The 18,790-nt window shown below is 67.6% G+C and overlaps 2 protein-coding genes across 6 annotated transcripts in view; one reads left to right on the forward strand and one right to left on the reverse strand.

Annotated features, from left to right (window-relative positions):
- Positions 1-199: 199 nt before the first annotated feature.
- FER1L5 (fer-1 like family member 5) lies at positions 200-17,398 on the reverse strand. The gene is made up of 49 exons (XM_064472515.1): positions 17,314-17,398; positions 17,001-17,056; positions 16,828-16,919; positions 16,638-16,746; positions 16,402-16,554; positions 16,195-16,323; positions 15,923-16,117; positions 15,817-15,847; positions 15,621-15,736; positions 15,383-15,527; positions 15,233-15,330; positions 15,082-15,150; positions 14,921-14,964; positions 14,756-14,832; positions 14,579-14,667; positions 14,374-14,487; positions 14,099-14,276; positions 13,892-14,016; positions 13,703-13,794; positions 12,823-13,006; positions 12,568-12,723; positions 11,815-11,928; positions 11,574-11,737; positions 11,188-11,486; positions 10,946-11,109; positions 8,278-8,454; positions 7,817-7,931; positions 7,654-7,731; positions 7,400-7,581; positions 6,980-7,078; positions 6,435-6,584; positions 6,170-6,347; positions 5,656-5,681; positions 5,502-5,543; positions 5,312-5,422; positions 4,698-4,829; positions 4,466-4,621; positions 4,289-4,380; positions 3,418-3,588; positions 2,598-2,746; positions 2,386-2,525; positions 1,757-1,845; positions 1,565-1,660; positions 1,325-1,466; positions 1,137-1,236; positions 819-1,021; positions 620-729; positions 373-520; positions 200-283 (listed from the first exon to the last, which is right to left on the reverse strand). Exons 1-49 carry the CDS (start codon positions 17,396-17,398, stop codon positions 200-202), a joined length of 6,048 nt encoding a protein of 2,015 aa, XP_064328585.1.
- Positions 17,399-18,437: 1,039 nt separating this feature from the next.
- The window catches only part of KANSL3 (KAT8 regulatory NSL complex subunit 3), a 32,342-nt gene continuing 31,989 nt past the window's right edge, over positions 18,438-18,790 (forward strand). For 3 of the 5 annotated variants that reach the window (XM_064472913.1, XM_064472915.1, XM_064472917.1), the window contains exon 1: positions 18,438-18,744. In XM_064472913.1, coding sequence (XP_064328983.1) covers positions 18,500-18,744 — 245 coding nt within the window. In that variant the 5' untranslated portion in view covers positions 18,438-18,499. The remainder of the gene's footprint in view (positions 18,745-18,790) is intronic. The other 2 variants (XM_064472914.1, XM_064472916.1) reach the window with 1 other exon arrangement.

Here is an 18,790-nt window from a genome sequence, read left to right on the forward strand (position 1 = left end):
CCCCAAGCCGATGCCACAGTGAGTGGGGGGGCCATATCCCGCTGCCGTGGGGCTCCCCCAAATGGAGTAGCTCCTTTGCTGGTTCCGCCCCCGCCAACCCACGGAGTTGAGGGCGATGCTTTGACCATCACTGATGTGGCTTTATTGAGGAGGCGAGGCGGGTGCGCGGCACCCTTTGGCGCTCGCCGGTGCTGGCATGTCAGGGCCGGCCTGCGGGACGCTCGCCGCCGCCGCCGCGCTGCAGGCTCTGGAGAGGGTTAACCAGCTTCATGGCCAAATAACCCTGCGGTGAGGGAGAGAGGGGAGCTCACGGGGCGCTTTGGAGCCGGTGAGGAGGGGAATGGGGGGGCAGCCGTGCCTCCAAGCACTCACCGGGGCGGCGTAGACGAAGGCGAGGAGCAGGGCGAGCAGCAGCAGCAGCAGCAGCGCCAGGCTGACGCGGCAGCGGTGTTGCCGCCAGAGGCTGTAGCGGAGGCTGCGCAGCGGTGCCCGCAGCCACAGGAAGGACCACTCGGGCCGCCTGCGGGTGACACCCAGCTCAGGGACCCCCCGTGCCCCTTCCCCTTGCCCCCCTGCGCCCCAGGGTGGGGGGGACGAGCTCATCTCCCTGGGGACTCACACGGGCGCCGGGAGCGTCGGGTACATGTTGGGATCCTCCCGGCCTTTCCCTGCCGGCCGCTCTTCCGCCTCCTTCGCCGGCAGCAGCTCCAGGCTCAGCTCCAGCTTACCCTGGAGGGGGGTGATGGGTGGGAGGTGGGGTGCAGGATCTGTCACCCCTGTGCCCCGCTATCCCAGTGTCCCGTCCCCCCCCCACCTACCGAGAGGCGCCGCTTGCCGCCCTCCTGCATGGTGCAGGGCCACCACCCCCTCACCCGTCTCTGTCGGAAAAGGGAGAGCCAGGAGGGGGCCCGTGGCCCCCACCATGGCCAGGGGCGTTGGGGGGTCCCCTGTGGTGTTGGGGTGCAGCCCTGGGGGTGCTGGGCAGGCCGTGGCAGCCTTGTGAGCTCTAGCTCCAGGACACCTGCAGGGGAAAAGGCAAGTCAGGTGGCAGCTGACTGTCACCCGTGGGTGTCCCCGTCACCCGTGGGTGTCCCCCAGCCTGCTGGGGGATGTGGGGCAGGGAAACAGGGTCTCACCTAGAAAATCATCAGCCGAAAACTTGTCATTGTCCCACACTTGGAGAATGAGCTTGGGGGGCACCTTCAGCACTGTCTCGTCCAGGCTCCAGAAATGCTCCTGCCGTGGTTGGGAAGGGGAAAGGGGGGTGTCATGCTTGTCCCCTGTGTCCCCCCCACCCCAGCTCCCACCCCGGGTTGCCCCTCACCTTGCGGGGCAGGACACAGAGCTGCTCGGCCGCCAGATACTCGAAGGAGAAGACAAAGCGCCAGTTGAAGGCCCCGTCCCCCTGCAGCGAGCGGTAATGCACGTCTGTCTTCTGCCGCTGCTCCTCCAGCCCGTCCAGCCACCTGCCGTGCCAGCCCGAGGGAGGGGACGCTGCCGTCACCCTTGTCGCCAGCCCCGCTGTCACCTCCCCGCGGGCGACGTAGCGGTGGCCGCGGCTCACCCGGCGACGTAGATGTCGCTCATCTGCTGCCCCAGCAGGTTGGTGTCCCCCAGGTCCACGTCCCGCGTGTTCCAGACCACGCAGCGCAGCTCGTACCTTGGCGGGGACACGCGCGCGTGCGCGCACAAGGATGTGTCACCTTCTCCCCTGGGACACCCCTGTCCCGCCGCCGGGGCCAGGCTGGGTGCTCACCTCTGGGGCTTGCGGGGGGTGATGTCGACAGGGGGGCCGGGGGGCCCGAGGCTGGCGGGGAAGATGTCCACCCACATCTGCACCTTGCCCTGCACAGCATGCGGGGGGAGGCTGGGACAGGCACCCCTCGGTCCCCACGGCAGCATCCCCCCTGTCACAGGGTGCCCCCATCACCCCTGGGTGCTCATCATTGCCCCCAGCATCCTTCCTTGCTCTGGGGTCCCCGTCATTGCAGGGCCTCTGTCGACCCTCCAGCACCTGTCCTTGTCACCCCGGGGCCCCTGTCACCCAGGGTGCCCAGCATCCCTCCCTGCCCTGGGGTCCCTGTCACACCAGGGTCCCCATCACCCCCTTGGCATCCCCTCCTGCCCAAGGATCCCCATCACACCCCTCCCAGCATCCCTCACTGCCCTGGGCCTCCTTGTCACCCCGGGGTCCCTGCTACCCCCCCCACCCCGGGGTCCCTGCTACCCCAAGGTCCCCATCACCCTGGGGTCCCTGGCATCCCCTGGCACACCCTGTACCCAAAGGTCCCCATCGCCCCGGGGTCCCTCCCTGGCCACATCCCTGTCATCCCAGGGACTCCATCACCCCGTCCTCGTCACCCCCCCGGGGTGCCCCATCCCCACCTGCTCCAGCCCAGGCTGGGTGCCGCTGTAGAGGGTGCGGGTCTCGAGGTGCTCGGGGACGAGGTGACAGGCGTGGAGCACGTGCAGGGCCAGGCGCTCGCGGGGTGCCCCGGGGTACCGGTGTGTGGGGGGGCCGCTCTCTGCAAGGCCCAACCGTCACACCCGTGGGACAGGATCTGACCCACCCCCCCCCGGCGCACCCACCCACCCACCGAAGTGGCTGAGGAGGAAGGTTTGGTCCCCGAAGGTGACGGCGGTGCCCTCGGTGCTGAACTCGGGTGCCGGCAGCCCCCGGCTGCGGGCAAAGTGCTCCAGTGTCCGGCTGGGGGGGAGCTGGTCCCTCCAGCACCCGGGGCCGGCGCTGTGGGGCCAGCGGGTGGGCTGGGGGCTGCGGCATCACTGCTCCTGCGTGTCCTCTCCCTGGCCATCGCCCCCATCTCCCTGTGCCCCTCGCTGTGCCCACCCCATTCCCCTGTGCCCATCCCAGGGCCAACCCCATCCTCATCCTCCCATGTACCCGCCCCGTCTCCATCCCTGTGCCAACCTCACCCCCTTGTTCCCACCCCATAACCATCTCCTCATGCCCACCCCTGTGCCCAACCATCTCCCTGTGCCCACCCTCGTGTGCCCATCCCGTCCCCATCTCCTTGTGAACATCCCTGTGCCACCCCATCGCCCCGCGCCCACCCCACAACCACCCTGCTGTGCCCCCCCATCCTAACCTGCTTGTGCCCAGCTCGTCCCCATCCCTGTGCCCACCCCATCCTAACCTGCTTGTGCCCATCCTCTCCCCACCTCTGTGCCCACCGCACCCTCATCTCCCTGTGCCCACCCCTGTCCCCATCCTCTCCCTCACCATCTCCTTGCACCCACTCCCACATACCCACTCAATCCCCATCACCCTGTGCCCGTCCCTGCGCCCACCCTGTCCCCATGCCCACCCTATCCCCATCCCCATGCCCGCTCCTGGGCTCAGGACTGCGGACCCTGATGCCCCCAGCCCCCCCCAGTACCCTCCCCCGGGGCACCCACGTGCGGTAGAGGGTGGGCAGCCCGCAGTGGGCGCGGAAGCGGGAGAGCAGGCGGTTCTCCAGGTCGATGGTGGTGGTGCCGATCTCCTGGTCGGGTGGCAGCAGGTCGTAGTCCAGCAGTGAGACCTGCAGGTCCTTCTCCAGCGGGATGGTGCCTGTCACCTCGAACAGCCTGGCAGCAGCGGTGCCGTCAGCCCCGGGGACGTGCTGGCATGGGGCTGGCCCGGGGATTGGGGACCCATAGGCGTGGGGACCCGTAGGTGTGGGGACATTCTGGCACAGGGACTCGGTGGCCTGAGGACCTGGTGGCACAGGGACCCACCAGCACAGGGGGTGGAGCATCTGGTGGCATGGGGACCTGCTGTTGTGGGGAAGAGGGACGTGGTGGCATGGGGAATGGGGACGTGGTGGCATGAGGACCCCCAAATGTTGGGAATGGGGCATCTGGTGGCATGGGGACCTGCTGTCATGGAGAAGTGGGACCTACTGGCACAGGGACCCTCCAGCCCAGGGAATGGGGACCTGCTGGCGTGGGGACTTGCTGGCAGAGGAACTGGGGACTTGGTGGCTCCGGACCATTCTGGTATGGGGAATGGGGACCTGGTGACGTGGGGACCCCCATGTGTGGCACCTGCTGGCATGGGGTCTTGCCAGCATGGGGAATGGGGACATGGTGGCATGAGAACCTGGTGGCGTGGTGACCCAGTGGCATGGTGACCCAGTGGCATAGGGACAGGTTGGCACAGGGACAGGTTGACAGGGGAAATGGGGTCCCATCAGCCCCCCTGAGCACCTTGTCTGGGTGCCAGGCTGCCCCCAGCCGGTGCCACCCAGGGGTGACAGTGCCACCGGGCCACCCGCTCTGGCCATACCTGCCAAAAACAGGCTCCAGGGTGTTGGGCACATACTGGTCCCGCTGGCTCAGCGTCTTCGTCCCCAGTGAGACGCGGATGTAGGGGTCACACTGGCAGCAGGGAGGGGACCGTCAGGGTGGCATGGGGGCGTGGGGAGGACAGGGGACCCCTGTCTAGCGCCCATGGGTGTCTTACCAGCCCGTTCCTGTCACGGGGGGACAGATCAAAGGCCCGGATGACGTAGACCCGCACCAGGCACTTTTGGGGTTGGCTGGGGGGCAGCTGCTGGAAGTGGCGCGGAGGCGGGGGCACCCCGGGGTCCTCGGGCAGGGGGTAGATATGGAAAAGACCCTGCGAAAGCCGCCCAGTCGTGCACCCTGGGGTGCCCCTGCCCCGGCTCTTGGGTCTCCCAGGGGCTTTCACCCACCTTGAACTCGCCCACAGGCACGGGGTCCTCCCCTGCTGTGGGGTGATCCCCAGGCTGGTAGAGCGGGAAGGTCTGGCAGAAATCCTGCAGCCCCTCGAATTCGGGCACCGCCTCCAGCTCGCAGCCATAGATCTGGGGAGCGGTTCCTGTCCTCGTCCTTGTCCCTGTCCCTGTTCCTGTCCTCATCCCCATCTTGGTGCTTCTCCCCATCCCACCCCTGTGCCCATCTTCATCCTTGTTCCCATCCCATCTTCAGCCCTGTCCTTGTCCCCATCCCATCCCATCCCCTTCTTCATTGCTGGCCCTGGCCCCAGCCTGTTCCCCTCCCAGTCTCCATTCCTGACCTTGTCCTTACCCCGTTTTCATCCCTGTCCCCACCCCTGTCCCATCCCCATCCCATCCCATCCCATCCCCATCCCTGACCTCAGCCCTATGCCATCTTCATCCCTGCCCCCATCTGTGTCCTTGTCCCCAACCATCCCTGTCCCAATCCCCTGCTTCGTTTTTGTCCCCAACCTACCCCATCCCCTCCACCCCTGTCCCCATCCCCATCCCTGACCTCGTCCCCATCCTTGTCCCCTGTCCCCTGCTCCCGGTCCCAGGCTCTGGCTCACCTTCAGTCTGTCCCTGTTGGTCCCCTGCTGGCTCTTTGCCTTGTCCCCCATGGCTGCATAGAATTTGCTCCACCAGTCATCCTCATCTTCATCCTCCTCCTCCTCTGCAGCCTGGTGGGGAGCAGGATGAGGTGGGGACGGGTGACCCTGGTGGCTCTGGTGGCCCCGGTGACCCCATCCTTGTGCCTACCTTGCCCACAGCCCCCTTCTCAGTGGTGATCCTGGGCAGCATCTGCAGGGAGCAAAGGGGAAACTGAGGGGAAACTGAGGCATGGGGCCAGGGACCCCGGCACCCAGCGGTGCTGAGCTTGGGTGCTGGTGCCGAGGGACTGGGGGGGACTCACCTGAGCAATCCTGCTCCAGGGAGTGGCTGTGGGGGGAGACGGGCAAATAAACCATCCCAGAGGTGGGTAGTGGGGGGCAGGAATGGGGCAGGATCGGGCAGGGGTGAGGCAGGATGGGGCAGGATGGGGCAGGGAGGGGGCGGGGGGTACCAGGGATGGGGCAGGATGGGGCAGGGATGGGGCAGGGGGTATCATGGATGGGGCAGGGATGAGGCAGGGGGTACCGGGGATGGGGCAGGGGTATCATGGATGGGGCAGGATGGGGCTGGGATGAGGCAGGATGGGGCAGGGAGGGCGCAGGGGGCAGGGATGAGGCAGGGGTTACCAGGGAGGGGGCAGGGATGGGGCAGGATGGGGCAGGGATGAGGCAGGGGGTACCAGAGATGGGGCAGGGGTATCATGGATGGGGCAGGATGGGGCAGGGATGAGGCAGGGGGTACCAGGGATGGGGCAGGGATGGGGCAGGATGGGGCTGGGATGAGGCAGGGGGTACCAGGGCTGGGCAGGGCCATACCGGAGCCAGGTGGGGGGGTTCCAGGGCCGGGGGGATGCCCCTCGCCTTGGGGCTGGCAGCAGTGCTGCCCCAGGCTCCGCACACAGGCCTGCCCCACCTCGGGTCGGTACCCGAAATCCCGCGTGTCCAGCACCCGCAGGCGGATGGGGGGCACGTACTCCTCCTCCGCCGGCAGGTGCTGGGGCCGAGTCGTGCCATCACCCCAGGGTGCCACCAGCAGCACCCATGGGTATGGGGCTCCCCCCATCCACCCCTCCATCCTCACCAGCGTCAGCAGGAAGGCATTGATGGGGAAATTGGGGTTGGCGGTGAGGTCGGCAATGGTGGGGGTCCGCAGGGTCCGGCCCCCGCACTGCACCTCCAGGCTGGGCGCCCGCACGCCACCACGCAGCCCCCGCAGCCCCCACGCCAGCACCTGGGGGGCACACAGCGGCTGTCACTCCCCCTGGGGTCCCCTGGGTCCCCAGGGGTCAGCTTGGGTGGGCGGCTTGCCTGGTGGGACACGGCAGGTGCCCATCCCCATCCCCGTCCCTGTCCCCATCTCCATCCCCATCTTGTTTTAGTCCCTCTGTGCCTGTCCCCATCTTCATCTCTGTCCTTGTCCCTGTCCTGACTCTGTCCCCTTCTTCGCCCTTGTCCCCATCCCTGACCTCATCCCCAGCCTGTCTTCAGCCTTGTCCCCGTCCTTGTCCTTGTCCCCAGCCCATCCCCAGGACCTTCATCACTGTCCCTGTCCCCAGCCTGTTCCCCTCCCAGGCTCGTCCCCATCCCACCTTCTTCCCTGTCCCCACCCGGGTCCCAGGGTCTCACCTCCAGTGCCACCAGCTGCAGGACGGGCCGGATGCCCTGGGGGACGCTGAAGACCCCCTGCCTCCACGGCGGGGTGCTGACTTGCGCCAGGGACCCATCCTGCCGGGGAGGAGGAGGAGGAGGATGATGATGATGATGGAATCCCATCACCTGGGTGCACGCCATGGCCCCCCGCCCCCACTGGCCCCTCACCTCAGTGTCGTGCAGCAGCTCAAAGGCAGCCAGCAGCTCCCCGGCCGGCCCCCCCGGTCCCCGCAGTGGGTAACGCTGAAGCCGGGGGGGCTGCCGGCGCCCCACATCCAGCCAAACATGTGGGGTGCACACACTCCTCCCCAGGAAACCACCAGCACCCTGCAAGGCATTGCTTGGGTATGGGTGCTCCCCCCACCCATGGGTGCCCCCCACCCATGGGTGCCATACCCCTCCGTCCTGGTCGAAGACCTCCACCACCATGACGGGGGGCTCATCCCGGACGCCCCGGGGGTCCCCGTACAGCAGCACCCGGTGAAAGAGCAGCGTCTGGTCCCAGAGGGGGTCCAGGGTGCCGGGCAGCACCCGGGTGCTCTGGCTGACGTGCACGAAGGCAACGTGGGCGACGGGGTCTGGGTGACAGCGGCACCATCAGCACCCTGGGGTGCCCATCGGGGTGGGGGCTGGGGGCCGGGGGGTCCCACCTGCGGTGGCCTTGGAGCCGCAGGGTGCCAGCTCCAGCGCCTGGAAGATGTAGCAGCGGAGCTGGAAGAAGTTGGGCTCTGCGGGAGAGGCAGGGGCTGGCAGGGGGCCCTGGGACCCCCCCGGCCTGTCCCAGTCCCCCCCCCCGCGTCCCCCGGGGCTCACGCTGGAAGGTGCAGAGGATGAGGGGCACGGGCTGCTGGGGGGGGGTCCGGGACGAGCCCCGCGCCTGCCGCTCTGCTGCAGCCGGCTTGTCCTCCTCAGCTGGGTCCTCTGGGCCCTGCGGCGGGATGGGATGTGGGGTGGGGGGTCCCCCTGGCCCTCCTGTCCCCTGGCCCTGAATCCCGCTGTCCCACATCCTACTGCCCCAGTGTCACTCATCCATCTCTCCATCCATCCATCCATCCATCCATCCATCCATCCATCCATCCATCCATCCATCCATCCATCCATCCATCCATCCCCCCATCCCCCCATCCCTCCTACCCTGCATCCCTCTATCCCTCCCTCCATCCCTCCCTCCCGGCATCCCTCCCTCCCTCCGTCCCCCCATCCCTCCACCCCCCCTTACCCCTGGGACCCTCCCGGTGCCCCCCAGCCCCAGCTCCCCCTGGTTGCTCTCCTACCGGGGAGCCCTCCAGGAGGAAGAGGGGTGCCACGGCCGGGGGCTGCGCGGGCACCATGCGCCGATGCCAGCAGCGCCGCCGGCACACGTCGCCCGCCCGGGGCTGGAGGTGGAAGCGGCAGCCCCAGAGGGACCCGTACTCCCAGGCCTCGGCCCCCGCCGCCGCCTCGGGGCTGTGCTGTGGGGACACGGGGTGCAGCATGGCATGGGGATGGCGTGGCATGGGGATGGCGTGGCATGGGATGGCGTGGCATGGGGATGGTGTGGCATGGGGACGGCGTGGCATGGGGATGGCGTGGCATGGGGATGTCGTGGCATGGGGATGGCGTGGCATGGGGATGGTGTGGCATGGGGACGGCGTGGCATGGGGACGGCGTGGCATGGGGACGGCGTGGCATGGGGACGGTGTGGCATGGGATGGTGTGGCATGGGGATGTCGTGGCATGGGGACGGCGTGGCATGGGGACGGCGTGGCATGGGGATGTCGTGGCATGGGGACGGCGTGGCATGGGGACGGCGTGGCATGGGGACGGTGTGGCATGGGGATGGTGTGGCATGGGGACGGCGTGGCATGGGGATGGCGTGGCATGGGGATGGTGTGGCATGGGGATGGCGTGGCATGGGGATGGTGTGGCATGGGGATGGCGTGGCATGGGGATGGTGTGGCATGGGATGGCGTGGCATGGGGACGGCGTGGCATGGGGACGGCGTGGCATGGGGATGGTGTGGCATGGGGATGGCGTGGCATGGGGATGTCGTGGCATGGGGATGGTGTGGCATGGGGATGGCGTGGCATGGGGATGGCGTGGCATGGGGATGGTGTGGCATGGGGACGGCGTGGCATGGGGATGGTGTGGCATGGGATGGCGTGGCATGGGGATGGCATGGCATGGATATGGCGTGGCATGGGGATGGCGTGGCATGGGGACGGCGTGGCATGGGGATGGTGTGGCATGGGGATGGCGTGGCATGGGGATGGCGTGGCATGGGGATGGCGTGGCATGGGGATGGTGTGGCATGGGGATGGCGTGGCATGGGATGGCGTGGCATGGGGATGGCATGGCATGGGGATGGTGTGGCATGGGGATGGCGTGGCATGGGGATGGCGTGGCATGGGGACGGCGTGGCATGGGGACGGCGTGGCATGGGGATGGCATGGCATGGGGATGGCATGGCATGGGGATGGCGTGGCATGGGGATGGCGTGGCATGGGGATGGTGTGGCATGGGGACGGCGTGGCATGGGGATGGTGTGGCATGGGATGGCGTGGCATGGGGATGGCGTGGCATGGGGATGGCGTGGCATGGGGATGGTGTGGCATGGGGACGGCGTGGCATGGGGATGGTGTGGCATGGGATGGCGTGGCATGGGGATGGCATGGCATGGGGATGGTGTGGCATGGGGATGTCGTGGCATGGGGATGTCGTGGCATGGGGATGGCGTGGCATGGGGACGGCGTGGCATGGGGATGGCATGGCATGGGGATGGCATGGCATGGGGATGGCGTGGCATGGGGATGGCATGGCATGGGGATGGCATGGCATGGGGATGGTGTGGCATGGGGACGGCGTGGCATGGGGATGGTGTGGCATGGGATGGCGTGGCATGGGGATGGCATGGCATGGGGATGGTGTGGCATGGGGATGGCGTGGCATGGGGATGTCGTGGCATGGGGATGGCGTGGCATGGGGACGGCGTGGCATGGGGACGGTGTGGCATGGGATGGCGTGGCATGGGGACGGTGTGGCATGGGGATGGCGTGGCATGGGATGGCGTGGCATGGGGATGGTGTGGCATGGGGATGGTGTGGCACGGGGATGGCGTGGCATGGGGACGGCGTGGCATGGGGACGGCGTGGCATGGGATGGCGTGGCATGGGGACGGTGTGGCATGGGGATGGCGTGGCATGGGGATGGTGTGGCATGGGGATGGTGTGGCATGGGGACGGTGTGGCATGGGGACGCCATGGCATAGGGACGGCGTGGCATGGGATGGCGTGGCATGGGGATGGTGTGGCATGGGGACGGCGTGGCATGGGGACGCCATGGCATGGGGACGGCGTGGCATGGGATGGTGTGGCATGGGGATGGTGTGGCATGGGGATGGTGTGGCATGGGGACGCCATGGCATAGGGACGGCGTGGCATGGGATGGCGTGGCATGGGGATGATGTGGCATGGGGACGGCGTGGCATGGGGACGCCATGGCATGGCGCAAGGGGAGAGACAGGGCTCATCACACCAGTGCGCAGGTAGTCAAAGGCCTGGCCCTGCCATCCCTTCCCTGCCACCCTGTCCCTAGCACCCGTGTCCCTGCTGTCCCAATCCCTGCCACCCCATGCTGCCACCCCCATCCCTGCCACCCCTGTCCTTGCCCCCCTGTCCCTGCTGTCCCCATCCCTGCCACCCCTGTCCCTGTTACCCCTGTCACCCCCATACCTGTCACCCCCATCCTGCCACCCTATCCCTGCTGTCCCCATATCTGCCACTCCTGTCCTTGCCCCCCGTCCTTGCTGTCCCCATCCCTGCCACCCCACCCCTGCCACCCCCATCCTGCCACCCCATCCCTGCCACCCCTGTCCCTGCCACCCCATCCCTGCTGTCCCCATCCCTGCACCCCACCCTGCCACCCCCGTCCCCACCATCCCGTCCCCGTCCCCGCCGCCCCGACCAGCCGGAGGAAGGAGGTCACATCCTGCTCCCGTCCCTGGGCGCCGGGGTCCCTGCGGCGGGTGCGCAGCCAGCGCCGGCGCCGGTGTGTGTGGTACGTCTTCTCGGTGGCGTGCCATGCCGGCGGGGGGCTGCCAGGAGCTGCGCTCGCCCCGTACTCCCAACCTGCGGCACCCAGGTGTCCTCGCCATCGCTCCCACCCACCCACCCCCCCCGCGGTGCCTGGTGGGGACACCCACTCACCGGCCTCATCCACGGCCCCTGTCACGTCCACCCGCCAGCCATCGGTGACGTGCCAACCTTGGGGACACGCCACCTCCTCCTTGGGTGGCACCGCCGCGCCGCTCTGCAGAACCGGGCGAGAGCTGAGCCCCGATGCATTCGCGTCACCCCGCCGCCGGCACCCCCCACGCCGTCGCCCGCTCACAGCGTCGGTGCTGGCCGTGGCAGCAGGTCCCCACTCCCCGCTGAGCCGCCGGCTCTCGTTCTCGTAGACCTCCTCCAGCACCTCGCCCACGTTGGTCTCCGTGTCCAGCAGCAGCCTGGGGACGAGGGGACAAGGCCGGCGTCATCCCCGAGGTCCCCAAAGGCGGCAGGGTGGGTGTCACCACCCGTCCCACGGGACTCACCGCCGCTGGGGCTCCACGGTCCAGGGTCCATCCCAGCGCCAGCCCTTGGGGGGCCGGATGCTGTGGCGGGGGAGCCCCACGTTGCCGGCGCTGTCGGAGAAGCCGGGGCGCCCCAGCAGCCCCCGGGGACCCCACTTGCCCAGCAGCTTGGTCTGGTTTTCATACTGGGAGGGGGACAGCCATGGGGTTGAGGGGGACTGGGGGGTGCACCCTGGGGCAGGCCCCCCACCCTAGGGCTCACCGTCTCGGCGTAGACACGCAGGGTGCCCTCGAGGTGTCGTGGCAGGTCCCCGCTGTCGGCCACCCGTCCCAGCCACAGACGGAGCCGGAGCTGGGCACGGACGTCCCCGGAGCCCTGCGGCCCCCAGCGTGGGTGGGGGTGCGGGGGGGGCACGGGCGACACAGAGGGGACATGGGAGGGACGTGGGGCGGGCATGGGGAGGGTGTAGAAGGGACATAGAGGGGACATGGAGGATACATGGAAGGGATGTGGGGAGACACGGAAGGGGACACAGAGAGGATATGGAGGGGATGTGGGGGGACATGGGGGACACAGGGGGACATGGAGGGGATGTGGGGAGATCACAGAGACGGCACAGAAGGGACACAGAGGGGACATGGAGGGGACATGGAAGGGATGTGGGGGGGACACGGGGAGACATGGGGGACACAGAGGGGACACAGAGAGGACACAGAAGGGACACAGAAGGGACACAAAGGGGACATGAAGGGGACATGGAGCAGACATAGAGGGGAGAGAGAGAACATGGAGGGGATGTGGGGGAGTTAGAGAGGGGATGCAAAGGGCACGTGGAGGGGACATGAAGGGGACATGGAGGGGATATAGAGGGGACATGGAGGGGATATAGAGGGGACATGGAGGGGACACAGAGAGTATGTGGAAGGGACGTGGGAGGATGTGAAGGATTCAGTGGTGGGAGGCAGGGGGCACAGGGGGGACACAGGTGACATGGAGGGGACACGGGGCGCCTACCGCCAGGAAGAGGGTCTGGATCCGGCCGCAGAGTCTGCCACAGGCGCCAGGGCCGCTCCGGGAGAACATGAGGTCGGTCGCGGGGACACGGGCGCAGGCCACCCGCCGCTCCCCCCGCAGCAGCCACAGCAGCACGTCGGGCATGCCGGCCTGCGGCTGCAGCGGGAGAGACCGAGAGAGATGGGCGGGCTGAGACCGGCCACAGCTCGACACAGTGATGAGCCCCTGACACCCACCCCCGGCCCTGGCCCCCACCTCGACGGCCAGCGCGGCCACACGTCCCAGCCAGCCCTCGGCCACCGGCAGCAACGTGTCCCAGCCGGCTCTTGGCGGCACCGCTGCCGCCGCCACGCGCCGGAGGAGGTGAAGACGGGCCGCTCGCAGGTGGGCATCCAGCGGCGTGGGGGTAGGCTGCGCCTCCAGCCGGGGCAGCGCCCGCCTGCAAACAACCCCCCCCCCCCCAAAATACCTCCTTTTTCCCTAAAATGCCCTGGTTTTCCCCCAAATGCCCCATTTCCCCCCCAAAAGCTGTTTCTCCCCCAAAAGACACTGTTTCCCCCCAAAATGTCCTGTTGCTCCCCAAAATGCCCTGTTGCTCCCCAAAATGCCCTAATTCTCCTGCAGTAGTCCCCTTTTCCCCAAAATGTCCCAGTCCTCTAAAATGCCTCATTTTTTCCCCCAAAATGCTGATTCCTCCTAAATACCCATTTCCCCCCAAATATCCATTTCTCCAACAAATGCCCTCTTTCCCCCAAATATCCCAATCCTCCCCAAGAACCATTTCCCTCCCATTGCCCTGTTTTCCCCCTAAATGCCCCATTCCCCCCAAAACCCATTTCCCCCCCAATTACTCTGTTTTCCCCCCAATGCCCCCACTTCCCCCCAAATGTGGCATTTCCCCCCTGCAAATATCCCATATTCCCCTCAATTGCTCCATTTTCACCCCAAACATCCCATTGTCATCTCAAGTTCCTCATTTTCCCGCCAAACGCATCATTTCCCTCCCAAATACCCCAAATAACTCCCCCCCCCCCCCAAACACGGCTTGGCAGGCCCAGGGGTCCCCCCAGCATCCCACCACCCACCGCTTTGGGGCACCCAAGGCCCCGCGGCTCCCCGGGGCCCAGCTGCTCACCGGCAGTCCTGCGCCAGCTGGCGCAGCAGCCTCCTGCCGATGTCCCCCCGGGCGTCCCCACGGGCGCCCCGTAGCTCCGCCACGTTCCTCTCCTGCAAAGGTGCCCCCAAACCATCCCGATGCGGAGTCGGGGCTGGGGGCCGGGGTGTCACAGCCCAGCTCACCCCGCCGTCGCTCCTGGGTGCTCACCAACCGCCGGCACATGGCTTGCAGGAGGTTTAGGGTATCCCAACGGTGACCGGCGTCCTCCCACGATGAGGTGACAGCCGCCACTGGCTTGTCACCGTACCACGGCAGGTAGTGGTAGCGGTTGCCTGTATCCGGAGGGCACCGAGCGTCCCATGGGACCACCCTTGTGTGTCCCCCGTCTCCCCCCCACCCCGGCATCCCGCTCACCATCAAAGAGGGGACAACCGTGTGGGGTGACGGAGGCGGCCGGCTTGCAGGTGACATCGCCAGCGTCCCCGTAATTGCCCAGACTGAGCTCGAAGCGCAGGAGCTCGGGGCCGGCTGGCACCATGGTGGCCGAATAAAAGATCCCGCACAACCCGAACCGGCGGCGGGGCAAGTGGCGCTGCGGCAAAAAATAAGGTTAAAATACCCCAAAAATACCCAAATGGAGCTTAAAAAAAAAATTATATATTTATTGCACCGTGTCCCCGCATCCCCACCTGCACCCGGGCGATGTCCTCGGGGGTGATGGTGTCTCGCTGGCGCCCGTCCGGGGTCCCCATGTGGGTGCTGAGCTCCAGCAGCACCCGGCCCCGATAAGCCACCCCAGTGTCCTGTAAAATAAAGGTGTGGGGGGGTGGCTGGGTGTCCCTGTCGTGTCCCCCCCCCCCAGCGGGTGCTGTCCCCACCCTGCCACCCGCTCACAGTGCTGGGTGTCCTGGCAGCATCTGGCCGGGGTCCGTAGAAGGGGAGGAAGCTGGGTCCAAAGCAGGGTAAGAAGCCGGGGGTCCCCTCTGGGAGTGAAAGAGGGGGTTCAGTCGGGGAAGGGGGGGGACACTCTGGGTGCTGGGGACCCCCCACCCAGGGATGAACCCCGCTCACCCTCAAGCTCAGCACCGGCGGAGGAGATTTGGGAGAGGTGGAGGGTGGCGGTGCCCAGGACCTTGCTGCTGCGGGACCTGTGGGTAGGCAGTGAAAGGGGTGGGGGTCTCCCAAAAACGGGGGGATCGCCCCCAAACCAGGAGGGGGGTGGTGTCCCCCACTTACCCGCTGAGGATGGCCAGCTCGATCTCATCACAGATGGGGGGCAGCTGTGGAGAGAAAAAAGCAGGGGGATGTGTGGGGGGGTGCCCCCCTTTTGGGGGTACCCCTGCTTTGGGGAGGGGGTGCAGGATGCATGCCGGGGCTGGGGGCGGGGGGCACCTTACCCTCAGGGGGAAGAAGAAAACCTCGTTCCATGCCGGGTTGGCGTCGGGGGGCATCACTCGGGTGCAGAGCTGCATTGGGCAGAGCCATCAGCCACCCCCCCGCAGGATCGGGCCCCCCACTCACCCACCTCCCCCCTTTCCCAGCACCCACCGTCCTGCCGGCAAAGCTGACCCGCACTGCCGCCGCCACGAAGCCCCGCTTTCCGCCGACCGGTAGCACCGAGGGGAGGCATGGCCGAGCCGGCTCCGCTGCACCGGGAATGGGGAGAGGTGGGTGGGTGGGGGGGTCCCCCAGACCTACCGCCCCCCGCCTCCAAACCCACCCGGTGCCCACCCTGCGGTAGGTCCTCGGCGCGGTAGACGCGGAGCTGGAGCGTGGCGGCACACGGCGATGGCTGCAGCAGGTTGGCCTCCACGTCCTCGTTCCCCGCCGGCTCCTCCTGCTCCTTGGGGGGGGTGTGGAAAAAATGGGGAACCCCCCCCTCCGAGGGAATATTGGTTTTTTTGGGGGGGTGCTGGGGAGGATGGGGGGCGCTCACCGGCACCGGCTCGCCGGCGTGGAGGACGGCCAGGCTGACACGGAGGTACCCCCGGGACCCGGAGTCGGGGCGGTGGGGATGCTGCAGGCTCAGCCACTTCCAGCTCAAGCTGTGTCCTGGCATGGTGGGAGACCCCCGGTGTCACCCCGGTGTCACCCTGCTGTCACCCTGCTGTCACCCCAACCCTCTTGCCTACCCGGCGCCCGGTAGACGGTGCCAATGTCCAGCTGCGGGGATGGCAAAGGGGGTGAGAGCGGCCGAACCACGGCTCGACCCCCCCATTTGGAGCCGCCGTCCCTCACCTGGAAGACGCCGATGACAGCTTTGGCACGGGTGGCCCGCGAGTCCAGCACCTGTGATGGGGCGGGGGACATGGTGTCAGAGGCCACCCCGCTGTCCCCCACCGCGCCAGCGCCACCGATCCCCCCCTCAACCTGAATGCGGATGGGCTCCGCTGCCAGCTGGGCGGGCGTCCGGTGGAAATTTTGGCAAAACACCTAGAAAATGGGCAAAAGGGGGTGAGGGTGGGGTGCGGGGCCACCGGCGTGTCCCTGTGTCCCCTCCCCACAGTCACCTCGTTGTAGTAGGGGTTGTTCCCCACCCGGATCCTGGTCCTGAAGCGGTGCTGGCCGATGAGGACCGTCACCACCGGCTTGATGTCATTGCCCTGGAGCTGGTGGCCCTCGATGACCCTCACCCGTACCTATGGGACAGGCGGTGATGTGGTGGCCGCCGGATGGGACATCACCCCCGGGTGCCACTGCACCCATGGGTGCCATACCTGGAAATCCTCTTTCCTCCCTGCCGAGGGCTTGCCGGGGTGGTGGGGTGACCCCGGTGACACCGCCGGCGGTGGCACCCGTCCTTGCAGGGGGACTGCGACATCCCCAGCCACGCCACGGGGGACGTAGGAGCAGCGGAGGGTGACGGTGCACTGCAAAAGGACGGGTGGCACCCCGGACCATGCCTGATGGCACCCTGGGGTGCTGCTGGGTGCGCTCGTGGGTGGGTGCTTACCCCTGTGGGCTGTCCCCGGGCGTCCAGCAGCGGGACATGGCTGAGGTCCAGCAGCAGCCCGGGGTTGGCCACCAACCGGTCCAGTGACACCGTGGTGGCACCCAGGTCCCTGTAGGGACACAGGGACATGGTGAGGGTGGCCATGCTGGGGGTGATACCCCCGGGGTGCCCACCCATGGGTGCTACTCACCCCCGGGGTGCCGGCTGGCCCCAGTGCCGGAGGCGCAGGGTCAGGCTGGCCGTGGGTTGCAGGGGACGTGTGCCCAGTGGCCATGCCAGTGTCTGCGGGAGGACGTGACAAGGGGTCACTGGGGTGACCCGACTGTCCCCGTGCCACCGCAGGCCACCCTGGGGTCACCTCACCTCGTTCCAGGTGGGGCTGCGCTCCTCCGGCACCACCCGGGTGCTCCTGGGGACGCCTGCAGGGGGACGGGAGGGGGGATGGTGTCACGTCAGGGTGGGGACATCGGGGTGTACAGGGAAAGCTGGCGCTGCCCCCACACGTGGGGATGGCCAGCGCTGTCCCCAGGCGTGTCCGGCACCATCCCATTGCACGAGGATGCCACCGTGGTGCGCTAGGATGGCCGATGCCACCTCCTCAGGCAGCGACGGCCGATGCCATCCCGTCCCACGGGGACGGCCACCGCAGTGTCCCCCGCCTTGTACCCAGCGGTACCTCTGAAGCGGGCAGACACGTGCACACCGGGCCCGGCGCCGGTGGCCTCGGGGATGTGGGCGCTGGCCACCAGCAGCCGCAGCATGGCCGTGTGCCCGGGCCACCGTGCCACTGCTGTGCTGTCACCGAGGCGCTGCCACCGCCAGGACGCGTTCCAGAATGGCACTGTCGGGGGGAGAGGGCACCGACGCTGCTGTTGGCTTGGCTTGGTGGGTGTCGCCATGCCACCGTGTGCCTGGCTACCTGCGTCCCTGCGTCCCCATGTCCCTTGTCCCCATGTTGCTGTGTCCCCATGGCTATGCATCTCTCTGTCTCTACGTCCCCATGTCCATGTGTTCCCATGACACTCTTTCCCCATATCTGTGTGTCCCTGTGTCTCCATGTCACTGCATCCCTATGCTCCTGTGTCCCTGTGTCTCCAAGCCACTGCGTCCCCTCGTCTGCATGTCTGCGTGTCCATGTGTCCCCGTGTCACTGCACCCCCATGTTACCATGTCCATGTGTCCCCATGGCACGGCACCCCCGTCTCCTTGTGTCACTGCGTCCCCTTGTCCCTGTGTCCCCATGTGTCCGTGTCACTGCAACCCCATGTCACTGTGTCCATGTGTCCTCATGGCACTACGTCCCCACTTCTGTGTGTCCCTGTGTCCCCATGTCACTGCATCCCCATGTCCCTGTGTCCATATGTCCCCACGTCCGTATGTCTCCATGACATGGTGTCTCCATGTCCGTGTGTCCCCATGTCTCTGTGTTCCCATATCCATATATCCCCACGTTACCGCATCCCCATGTCCGTGTGTCTGCATGTCCCTGTGTCCCTACGTCCCCATGCTATGGCACCCCCATGCCCCTGTGTCCCCATTCCCCATGTCCCTGTGTCCCTATGTCCCCATGTCACTGCATCCCCACTCCCCCGTGCCCCCATGCCCACACATCCCCAGGTCACCGCGTCCCCACGTCCGTGTGTCCGTGCGTCCGTGTGTCCGCCCGTCTCCCCGCCCCCACACTCCGGCTCCGCCCTCTGGCTCCGCTCCGCGCCCCTCGGACTCCACCTCCGCGCCTTACGCCCCGCCCCGCCGCCCCGCCCCGCCGCCCCGCCCCGCCGCGCATGCCCCCTGCGGGGCGTGCCCGCGCATGCGCAGCGCGACGGGGCGGCGGGCCGGGCGCGGGGGGATGTGGTAGGGCCATGTCGCAGCGCGGAGCGGACCGTGATCGCGACCGGGAGCGCGATCGCGACCGGGAGCTGCAGTGGTCGGCGCGGAGGATGGGGACGTCGTTGTTACTGCAGCTGTCGGTGCACGAACGGGAGCTGGACCTGGTCTGCCTGGACCACAGTTACGCCAAACCCTGGAGCGCCCACCCCGACGCCAGCGCCGCTCGTCCCACCCGCATGCTCTTCCTCACACCCCGCCGGCAGCCTGGCACCGCCCTGTGAGCCCGGGGGGCTGGGGGGAGTGTGGGGCTGGGGGCCTGTTGG

Source organism: Phalacrocorax carbo, chromosome 24 (genome assembly GCF_963921805.1).
Source record: "Phalacrocorax carbo chromosome 24, bPhaCar2.1, whole genome shotgun sequence".
In the NCBI taxonomy this organism is placed as follows: domain Eukaryota; kingdom Metazoa; phylum Chordata; class Aves; order Suliformes; family Phalacrocoracidae; genus Phalacrocorax; species Phalacrocorax carbo.